At 33.8% G+C, this 11,814-nt stretch overlaps 1 protein-coding gene across 2 annotated transcripts; it reads right to left on the bottom strand.

Annotated features, from left to right (window-relative positions):
- Window positions 1–249: 249 nt before the first annotated feature.
- LOC25495327 (uncharacterized) lies at window positions 250–6,043 on the bottom strand. Of its 2 annotated transcripts, XM_013595542.3 has the most exons (6): window positions 5,888–6,043; window positions 5,655–5,783; window positions 1,674–1,747; window positions 1,520–1,599; window positions 995–1,146; window positions 250–601 (listed from the first exon to the last, which is right to left on the bottom strand). In XM_013595542.3, the coding sequence occupies exons 1-6, from the start codon at window positions 5,889–5,891 to the stop codon at window positions 534–536; spliced, it is 507 nt and encodes a 168-aa protein (XP_013450996.2). In that variant the 5' UTR covers window positions 5,892–6,043; the 3' UTR covers window positions 250–533. The 2 variants fall into 2 exon arrangements, with proteins under 2 accessions (XP_013450996.2, XP_013450995.3); XM_013595541.3 differs by lacking the exons at window positions 250–601; window positions 995–1,146; window positions 1,520–1,599; window positions 1,674–1,747 and adding exons at window positions 2,714–3,208; window positions 3,289–3,685; window positions 3,787–5,289 and having other exon boundaries at window positions 5,888–5,899.
- Window positions 6,044–11,814: the final 5,771 nt, after the last annotated feature.

The following is an 11,814-nucleotide window of genomic DNA, read 5'->3' as shown; positions in this document are numbered from 1 at the left end:
TATCTCGAGCCATATCAACCACATTAGTTATTATACTGCTATCTTTTAAACAAAATTATTCGTTGTCCGTATATAATATTATTTTAAGAAAATTCTCCGAGATTTAAACCTTGTATCTTTAAGTATGATAGCCAATGTATGAAATGAAATAAGAAAACCTTGTTGAAAGGAAACAGTTCATCTTGTGCGCCCAACAAACTCTTCAATTTTAATCAGGTTTAAAAAGTAAGTTGAAAATGTACACCGTCATTCGATCAAGATCAGACAATTTGGATCGTTAAGGAATCCAAATCCATCTTATTCATACTTAAATCATCCAGCTGATATTGAAGATTAAAGGAAAAAGTAAATAAAACACACAATCCTTTAACAAGTGATGAGCACATGTCTCTATTCCAGGATGATTTTTTGGGAAAACTTCAGGTTCCTACCTTTCTACAGAATAGTTTTCTACAAGATTTGTTCAAATCATGCAATTTGGTCTTTAACTTAATAGCTTAATGGGATACTAACTAGTTACAATATCAGATTTTCTACTCTGTATCATCAGCTTCATCAGCTCCAAAATCCAGCCCAGAAATTGTCATCTTTCCAACGTTAACTGCATAATTCAAACCACCAAGCGAAATATAAGAGTCAAGAAAAAGAGAAACATTTAAGCAAAACAGAACCAAGAAGATAAGTTAGCCACAAAACAGACCCAGCATGCAGGGGAAGAAACAATGAAGTTTATAATTCAATGCTTAAGCTCGTGCATGTATAAAACCTTAACATATTCTGAGGGACTGAACTTCTGTATATTCTGATTATGAAATTAATACAATGCTAGAAGAAAGTAATTATACTACTAAATTCCGTTAAAACCAAGGTTGTCAAAACTGAACCAAACTGACATGAAACTATAACTAACAGCAAGACCAATAGAGTTATAAAGCAGTAACATGAAGAAGATCAAAGATCGGTAGACTGAAACAAATCATTAATATTGACATACCAACAGCATCCATCCCAGCTAGTTTTGGCATGAACTTCCTGATGTGGTCTTCAGCTGCATCCTCAGCTTTCAGTGTCTCACACTCAAATGAAACTGTGATTCTTTTCTTCCCATCCTTTTGTTCAACCATACCTGTGATCTCCTTATCCCAACTGTTAAAAGGTGAATGCAAAAAAAAAAAAAATTAACAAATCATCTATAGTATTGGTCATCAAAATGAATGAAAAACACACAATTTGTGAGGAGAGATAATGTAATCAAAGAGAAATCGGTTTGTAAAACTAGGTACAGAGGACAAATGAATTGGACATAAATAGAGAAGTTCAATCTGATGCAAAAAATTACTGATAATTACTTTGTGCAAAATGTAAAATATATGTTGAAATAAACAATTAGTCTCTACATTTTTGCCAGATTTTTATTTTGATTCCTTTAGTTTGTCTTGAGTAGAAACCACAAGATGATCAATGTTGAGGAAAATAAATTCTACATGAAGGTATATCATATTTAGATCACTATGCTTACCCATGAGCATGATCGATGCAGTGGAACCGAGCAGCATCGTGACCTTTGCACTCCACAACAGTGGCTTGTTCTTTCTTCGTCTGTTTTATCAAAAACAGATATTAATTATAACATAGACATGAAAAGAAAAAAACACAAATGTCACTGTTATTACATTGAAATCTGTGATTGTGAGTTTGATGAGCCGATAGTCCTCACCCTTACTGCATTCCCTTTCGCATTCCAATTCTTTTACCATGAAAAAGACAGAGGAAACCATACATAAGTAATTATTCAATGGAGATGATAGATTATCAAAATAATTGTACAGAGAATGGCCTCACTTAGTAGAATCATGAGAAAGAAACAAACATACAAATTAATCAACAAGGTAGGCATACTAAAGAGTACTGACTACCTTGAGAGATGATAGTCACAGCTACAAACTCTAGTTGAAAGACTAACTAAAAACTATACCTTGAGCATACTTTACCACGGAAACCGAAGGGCAATTTGCTGCGCTTTTTAAATTTCTCATTCAAAGCAGCAACACAAAGGAGTACATAAAATTCAACCATTTGACCAAGGGTATACAAGAAATCAATACTTGAACTGGCTTTTAAGGCAATGGTAATAAGATTAAATTAAAAAGTAAAAATAGAGACATTTTTCAAACCAAGCATATTTCCCAACATGGTGCAGATATGTGCTTCTTCTCTTTAAGCCCAGTTGAGTGATACTAACAACTCAATCATGTGCTCTATACATAACTGTTGTATCAATCATTACATTCTAATGTTCACTAGTCTACTCACTTGACCCACCAAATAAAATAGTAAAAGTCAAAAATGCATGTTCTGTCTTCACTAAAAAAATGTCAAAATAAAAATATGCACCGATATATTCTCTACTTAAAGGAAATTGGAAGAGCTATTTAGACTTATATCATGACATGAACACTTATATTAATATTTGAGTTCACTTCCAAAATAGCTTGCGGCATCTATAAACTGTTTTCAGCCTATTACAATAAGCTTCCTATAACAGTTTACATAAATCAGCGCTTAACTGAACACACTACAATACTTTACACGCAAATTAAGAAGGGAATCAAAATGAGGATTTTACTAGGGATTGGGAAGAGAAGTCAAGAACGTAAAGAGTGGGATTTTAGCAAGGATTGCAAGATCCTACAAAATTTATGATACTGATAGATACGTGCATATCAATTCATATAAAATAACAAACATAAGAAAATCACTACAAACACTTCATTAAACTTAAATTTGAAACCCATAAGAAAGTCATATGCGATTCAGAAGTCTCAAATTAACGTCGGCTATAGTAGCTTTTAACAAGTGCTAAGACATAGACACCAATAACATGTAATCAAATTCTCGATTTTTAATCTAGAAATTCCATAAAATTAAAATCTAATCTTCCGTCCAATCTTCATCTTCATCTCAATCTCCAGTAGCATATTCATCACGCAAATCAGCAATCACATCATATAGAGACTTCAGATATGGAGTATCCGAACCCAAATCCAAGTTGTCCACACCTAAACGTTCAATGTCTCCATTATCATTAAGATTTAAGCTCAACTGACCCTTAAGATTGCTTTTCCTCAGCTAATTTTGAATTAACCATGACAAAAACAACATTATTACGGGTCTTTTGCCTCAAACGGTTTCTTCTCTTAGCGTGGACCTATACCAATACAAATACAATTAATATAAGCAAGTAGTAGGTATTTTACAATTCATATTCAATGTTTTTTATCATCTTACCATCTCGTAGGCACTCTGATTATGCTCACCCCCATAAGAACTACATGTCAAGCTCAATATACGAATGGCCAATTTTTTTAGCTCTGATTGTTTATATCCAAAAGAGTCCCACCAATGTGAAGGAATCCATTTATCAACCGCCCTTACGGCTACGGGATCACCCAGAAAACCTGCCCGTTTATCGAAATCATCAAGTCGAATCTCAATCTTAGCTCTTTCTTCGGGATCGGCCACCATCCTTGTTATACAATTTTCTAGACCACGTTTAACTTTAATATCACCTCTAAATCCAGGACTATAGTGATATTTGGGATTAAGAAAATAGCCTGCAGTATGCAAGGGGCTGTGGATTTGTTTGTCTAATGTTTCATTAATGATCTCCCATGGAGGCATAAAACTGAAAAAAGTGAATTACTTTTCACGGTCAAACCAAGAAAACAAAACAAAAGCTCAATAGTAAAGCTAAAGTCGACAATCGATCCTGCAAGACATATTTACCTTTCTATGACACCTTTGGAAAGACTCCTTCGTATCTCCTCTTTAGCTTGCTCCAATGCCTCATAAATGGAACCGGTGGCTGGCTCATCTATTGAACTGACCAAACAAAGCACTTCAACCAGGGGATGTGCACTTTTAAAACAAATCATGACGTTTTCCCAAAACCCTGTGTCCAAAACCACATCCTCGACGTATTTCCCATTACTCGTCTTCGCCAACTGGCTGGACTTCCACTCCTTGGATGTGAACATTCTTCTCAAAGCTCCTTCGTTCTCATGAATACAACCTAAAGTTAGGTAAGATGTGGCACAACAAGTAATGCCCTGTTTCACCAAATCTATTCCGTTAGTGAAGTGCTGCAACCGAGGAATGAGAGAAGCCCTTGAATGAATAAAGGCTAAAATTCTTTTAGCCTTTGTAATTGTCTCTTCATGAATGGGTATCTTCTCATAGTCTTCCAATATCATCTCAATTGTGTGTGTTGCACAAGGTGTCCAATACAACCTAGTCCTTTTCACCATCTACATCTCACCAGCAACTTTGTAGTAGGTTGTATTGTCTGTCACAATTTGGACAACATTTTCTTCCCAACCTCTTCTACAATTTCATCCATCATCTTAAAGAGTTTGTTAGGTGATTCCAACATATTCGACGCATCAACGGACTTCAAAAAGAATGTTCTCCTGGTTATTCACTAAGATATTTAGTATGTTCCTCTTCTTTGGGTCGGTCCATCCATCAACCATTATAGTGTACCCTTTCCATATAGCTCTATGTTCTACCAAAGCTTCCTTTGTCAACTTAACTTCTTCCGCCAAATATTTCCCTTTTAAGGTCATCAAAAGAAGGTGGCACAAATCCTAACCCATGTCTTGAAACCAACTGACACATAGTAATAAACTCATCACTCTTTACCGCATCAAGCGGTATGTCATTGTTGTAGAAAAACCTTGCAACCGCTCGAGAAGCTTCACCTCTCAAAGTCTTCTTAACCATGTTATTGACGACGATAGCTTGCGATCCAGCTCTCCTCCTTTTCAAATCATCTCTAGAACTCCCAACATCCACTTCATTCCCTTTTCTTTTTTCACCAACTCTTACACACCCTTCCTCATTACTCTCTTGCAAATCACTAATAATCCCCAACATTTCCTCTCTCACCTCACCACCAACACCCTCACAAACTTCAACATCATTTTCAGTTCCAGTTCCAGCCAAGTGACGTAAAAATGCGTAAACCCCACGAGACAAGCAGTCATCACAATATCTACAACTTATCATATCTTCTCCATCAACTAAAACACCATGCTCCATAACCAAATCAGTAACATTCTTTGGCCCCATTATCTTAGAATCTACATCATCTTTTCCAGAAAATAAACCACTAGGGCTAGCAGCAGCAGCAGAATCAACAGAGTTTGCATTTGAACTCATTTTTAGGGCAGAGAGAGAGAACAGAATGAAGCTAAACCAGAAATTAGGTTTAGGGTATCAATTCAAACCCTAAAAAAACAGCTTTTAGGGTTAGTAGAGGTTGGCTTTGAACTCATGTTTAGGCAGAAAGAGACCAAGAGAGAGAAACTCAATGAAATGAAGCTAAAACACAAATTAGGTTTACGGTTTCTATATAAACCTAAAAAGGATCATTTTATTTGCAACAGGGTAAAAAAAAACCTTTTTTTAACGTAAAATCTCATTGATTCTACCAATTTTACGATTCTACGATCTTACATTCAAAAACCCATTTTTGATTTTCAACAAAATCTTTAAACCATTCATAAAAAACACAACCTTAACTGTCTGAAAAGAAAAAACACAACCTTAAACAATGTCGAAACATGAAAAACAGGGTTGAATTAGTGAGTTACCAGTGCCATGAAGTCCATAACAGGTGGAATGAGGAAGATGAATGAAGTGTCCTGAAATTGAACCGTTTGGAAGTAATGCTATTGATGCTACTCCTTCCATTGTTGTTTGTTGTTGTTGTTCTGTTTCATCTGAATGTAATAGAAGGAAATGAAAAATGAAAATTAGAGGGAAAAAAATTGAATTTTTTTTGAGTGTGAGTGTGATCGAAAGAAGGGTGGAGAAAAACACTGACCCATGTTTGTGAGAATGGTAATTGGTATGGTAACTCAAGAGCTGAATATGAGAATGATAAATAAGGTTTAGTATATTGGAAGATACAAACATAATTTTTTTTTATCGGATCGTAACTCTTGAACTAGCTCAGAATTAGATCGGGTTATAACCTCAAAATCAAACCATCGGATCTAAACATCTAATCCAATCGAATTGTAGAACCCGACGGGGTATTTTTGAGGAAAATGAGGGGTCTATGAGCAAATCAAGGGGTATATAAGAGCTTTTTTAACTCAAACGTACAACTTCATTAATTTTTAAGTCAAACTAATTGAGCTATCAATCCATATTGTTGAGAACTTAAGATAACACTACTATGATAAGACAAATTCTGCTCATATTCCAAAAAATTATGATTACACCATGAAATGGCCAAAATACCTTTAAAATGAAATATAATTACAATTGTATAAAAATCATTTAAATCAGTTCTCATTCTTCAACAACTTAGTTCATGTAGTATATGTAAATTCATGATTTACGCAAAAATAATATGTGAACTCATTTTACGTAAACCACGTTAACTTGGTTTACTTGTTAACTCAATTTATATAAAGAAGAGTTATTTTGATATTATCATCATTACATTTTAAGTCAAACACATCTTGTCGTTATTTAAGTTAGATACTTATAAGTTATAACAATTTTAGTCTTTAAATTTTAATGTAACCAATCAATCCTTTAAATCATAATATGTTTACATTGTTACCCTTTTTCATCAAACTTCGTTAAAATGTGTTTACGTAACCGTTTAATATTGAGGTGGTAGATCCAAAACGTGTTTATGCCGCATACTCAGCTTGATACTAAACACCAGAACAGCAAATTGTGCTGATAAACTGTTTGTAGAATGAAATGAGTCTTTAAGTGACATGAGAAGAGAATAAAATGTTTAGCTTTAGTGTGTTTGTAGAATGTGTCTTTTAAGTGGCACAGTACTGTGTAATACTTAATTGAGGAGAGAAGAAAAAATAAATTCAAGAAAAAGACTCGTTAATAAGATTTGAAGAAACACGTAAAATGTTGCAATAATCACTCTTTATCATGTGCAAAGATTGAATAGGTTAGAAAAATCCTTAATAAAATATAGGATATAGCACTAGAAATATAAAAAGAGCTAAGCATTTAAAAAGGCAACATTTTGGGTCTAACATGCAAGCTTCTGGCTTTAATGGCTCAAAAATAACATCAAGTCTTTGTGCCCCATGAACTTCCACCAGGATATAATTGCAATTGCAACAAACACCAACATCAACGACAACATCATTTTCAATGTTATCTCCATTATAACTTGAGGTGTTTTTTTAAAGAAAACAAATTCTTGTGGCATAGCTAAGCATGTGTGTACTTATTTATACAAAGAGATTGAAATTCTAACATATACTCAAAATTGGAAAAAATTGTCCATTAATTGTGTTCAAATCTTGAAATTATACATTTTATCACATTAAGCAAAAAAATTAAAAATGGTCCAAAAAAAAAATAGAAAAAGTTTAAAGATATTGACTATTTTTTACTAGTTAAAGAATAAACTTACTCTATAAAAAATATATTTATTGATTTATAATTAATAATTGATTGATTGGTACCCTTCTTTATTTAATTTTTTTTAATGGATACGAATCAAACTAGGGATGACAATGCACAATTGATAAGGTGAGGTAGGGTACTATTGTAACCAAACTCATGTTCGTGTAGGTAGCAACTTCAATACCCGTACTTGTACCCGTACCATACCTATTATTCGTACTTTAATCATAGGGAAAAATCCACTCACAATTCTGTATCTCATTTTTGTACTCATCACAAGGTCTCAGATTCATTATTCTCACGTCATAAATTCAACAGTGCCTATGTGCTCTGTTGTCTTTAACAGCAACAAACTATAAGACAAACAGTTAGTCGTTTGTAGCCTTAAAGAATGGATTTAAATAGGGTAGGCGATAACGTGTATCTCAAGTTTAGTTTCTCTAAATAGGATGAACCAAATCTGAAGCAATCTCAGGAGCAGATATATGAACTAATAGGAGAGCACCTTCACAATACTATAAATAAACCAAGAGACTGTCTTCCTTCTAGAATGCCTTCACTAAGTTGTAACCACAATGAAGTCTTGAAACAATATGATGCCAGACCGTCAGAACAACTGAAGCAACAAACCATCTCAAGTAACTATTGTCATTTCATATATATATATATAAAAAAATAAACCACGAATATGAATTTAATTCAAATATTAGAATAAGCTTCTTAATAGTGTTTGATTTGATTTATATGTAACATTTGATGGAGGCCACAATCATTAATCTATATGTGTTGCCGAACATTTGAATTTAATGTTTTTAACCAATGTTCAAGAAATAAATCTTCAAGGTGCGACTTGAGAATATTGGTAGCATCCAACCAGGATATGCATCACATGAGGTGACATTATCAACGGTTTATGATGGTCTTGACTTTCTTGAAATTCAATCTCCAAAATGTTAAGGCATAAAATCATTCTCACCTAGATTTTTTTTTACAAGATTCTCACCTAGATTAATCCAATGTAAGTTCTCAAAATTAAATACACCTTCTGAAAGAAAGGAAGTACAAAAATCAAGTGGAATGCGTCTTAATATATATGTTTTGAATTTTGCTCTTCACCTAGAAAAAACATTCGCTTCCTGCAGCCTTGCCTAAAATACTCATGGTTAGTTAACTAACGCAAGTGTAAAACTATGTATTAGTTAACTAACGCTGTGTCACTTAAGTAACGTACGTGAAGAACACTGCATGAGTTAACTTATACAAGTCACACTGGTTTCTTCTTCTTTTTTCAAAACACAAAAATGCTTCTTGCACTATTGTTAGTTTAGTTATACTTTGCTTTGTGAAGGAGCTTGCAGCATGTTTGGTAAAGTGGTACAGGCCTCGTAGGGAAGTGATTAACATGAGGGGAACCCAATAAAGCATAAAAATGATCATTGGTATAACATCAGATAACAATTATCACTTTGATCATTCTTGGAAACATCAACCAGTTTGAAAACAATCTCAAACAAATCAATGACAAAGTCCACCGACTCATCAAAATCATTTAGCAATTATCGATTTGATGGAGCATCTTCGTTGTAAGGAGAGTATTAAAACGGGATTAAACATAATAAATCGTTATCCATTCAAATCAACAAAGCCACCGAGGAACATGAACTCTGCTGAACGAAGAACGATGGAGAAGAAGAAACCAGCGTCACACAAAAATATAAGGTGCGTAACTTAACTCACGCAGCGCGAGTTAAGTACTTAAGTAACGCAGGGGTATTTTTGTCATGGTTGCAGGATACGGGCGAAAAGTGCAGGGGGAGAGCAGAATTTATATGTTTTTAGTCCTACAAAATCACAAGTTTTTAAGTTTAATCCCTATAAAATATCAATGGTAATTTTAGTCCTCCATAATATTCTACTTTGTTCTCGATCGGCCAAAAGGACATTTGGCCCATTTACTTAGGCCCAATATCATTCAAAGCCCAAAACACCACGTTTGACAAAGTTACTTGTGACACACCCCTTTCACGCAAGGGGGGTGCACGGAGCGAAAGAGACTGGTTCAAACGAACCACAACGTCTCTATGCACGTTCCCGCAATAAACGCCCTAGCGGTTACACTTCTCACGATTTTGTAACCGCCAGAGCAAGGTGTGCCATTGTAACGGCTTTGCAGCCCTCCACCTCTATAAATAGAGGATTCAATGCAGTCCCCAAGGTAGAATCTATCTCTTCCTCTAAACCCTCACTCTCTCTGATCTCTACTTACTTGAGTGTCGGAGTGCCTGCAGGTACACACACCCCATCCGCTCCAAGAAGCATTTTGGCGCATTTCACCACCACTAAAATCGCCGCATTCAAAGCACCGGCAGTCACCTTCTCATCAGCTCAGTAAGAATAGTCTCTATTTTGAAAACTTTTTACAAAAAATAGTTTTCCAAAATAGTCCCTATAAAATGTAAATAGGAACTAAAAGTGAATAAAAATTTTGTAAGGATTAAACTTAAAAGTTTGTAATTTTACAGAGACTAAAAACATAAATAACCCTACTTTATTTTGAAAGAACAACATCTATCTTATTGAAATTTGCTAGAATTGGGTGGGTGTCAACATTTCATTTTATCCCAAAAATGGATAACCATTTAAGAGGTGTGTTACATTCTCAAATCGAAAAATATCCCAAAGAGAGAAACAAATTATATGATGAGAAATGAAATCGTTTCCCCTTACAGCTACAATTACTCTAAACAAGTCTCATAAGAAACCCAATAATGTTGACATCTTTGATAGAATAAAAAAAATGATATCATTAAAATTGTTGATCTCATTAAAAACCTTGTGAGATGATGATGATAGAAATATGAAAATCCCAAAATAGTCCTTTGAAATGGATTAACCATTTTAACTCATAAAATATCTTGATGAGAATAGATTTTTTTTTAATTAAATGATTGGAATCGTTCTTTTTTTTTTTTGGTCAAGTAGCCTAGTGGCCAGAGCTCACACAATTAAATTGTGGAGTGTCTGTGGTTCGAACCCCAGCCCCTGCATATAATATGCAATATCCCTACCAACTGAGCTAAGCTCACGGGGATTGAATCGTTCTTATATTAAGGTAAAATATAGTTTTTACGGTTATTAAAGAACTAATTATATCTTAGTTGCTGCTAGGGACATCGTATTATATATATAAGGGCGGGGTTTAAACCTCAAGATTCTCCATTTATTTATTTTAAGGAGTAAATTTCTAGCTACTAGGTTAGTGACAAAATCAATAATAACTATATATAAAACAAGGGTTAATAGTGTTTTTCACCCCTGCAATATATGTCATTTTCAGTTTTGGCCCCTATAAAATTTTCGGTTTGATTTGCACCCTCGTAAAATTTTTATTTTCCAGAAAACACCACTAATAGGCCATTTTCAGAATTTTTTTTCAAGAAATTTTGGTTTTTGAATGGCCTATTAAGGGTGTTTTCCGGAAAATAAAAATTTTACGAGGGTGCAAATCAAACCGAAAATTTTATAGGGGCGAAAATCGGAAATGACATATATTACAGGGGTGAAAAACACTATTAACCCATAAAACAATGATCAATTTGTTTTTTAATTACGATATTTTCTATGTGCATTTGCAAAATTTAATTCATGGATCAGATGCAATTACAATGAATGATAAAACTCTTCATAAAAATTTTGACACTACGTTCTTAAAGTTAAATTTAAACTTATGACCTCTGGATAAGAGGGAAGAGACCTGAATCATGATCTTGGTATCACATTGAATTGAGATGATACTGCTATGATTCACATTTTGGTTTCAATATATTGTAGAAGATAAAATATAAAATGTAACATACAAAAAAGGAATAATTAATCATAAATCATATAATTTCAATTTATTACATAAGAAATAATCCTCCCATAATTCTCAAACTAAAACTGATTGTAGTACTAGAAATATAAAAAAGTGCTAAGATTTTATTTTTTATGCTTTATTTTATAAGCAAACAATTTTTGATTAAAAAGACTACAAGAGATACTCTAATCCACGTACAATATATGATTGTATTTTTACCTTCCCAGCAAATGAAACAGTTCCACGAGAGAACTTTTATTAGAGTGATTAGACCATCGCAAGAATTTTAATAAGGAGGTGGAGGTCCTGGAGGAGGACAACATTTAGGGTTTACTATACAAGCTTCGATCAATGGCACACAATAATCTTCTTCGAGTCTTCTTGCACCATGAACAACTTCCACTAGGATAGTTACAATAGCAACAAATAACAACATCAACTTCATCATTGTTTTCAATGTTTTTTCCATAGTAGCTTGACAAAGGTATTTTTTTTTTGTG

The sequence above is a fragment of the Medicago truncatula genome, chromosome 6 (assembly GCF_003473485.1).
Source record: "Medicago truncatula cultivar Jemalong A17 chromosome 6, MtrunA17r5.0-ANR, whole genome shotgun sequence".
Taxonomy (NCBI): Eukaryota; Viridiplantae; Streptophyta; class Magnoliopsida; order Fabales; family Fabaceae; genus Medicago; species Medicago truncatula.
Note: the sequence above shows the minus strand (reverse complement) of the source record. Positions and strands in the feature narration are given on the sequence as shown.

Coding starts and splice junctions, on each gene's coding strand:
- LOC25495327 (XM_013595541.3), bottom strand. CDS start 4,307: ATGGTGAAAAGGACTAGGTTGTATTGGACACCTTGTGCAACACACACA. Junction 3,686..3,786: donor TCCAAAGGTGTCATAGAAAG/GTAAATATGTCT, acceptor CACTTTTTTCAG/TTTTATGCCTCCATGGGAGA. Junction 3,209..3,288: donor ATCAGAGTGCCTACGAGATG/GTAAGATGATAA, acceptor GTATTGGTATAG/GTCCACGCTAAGAGAAGAAA.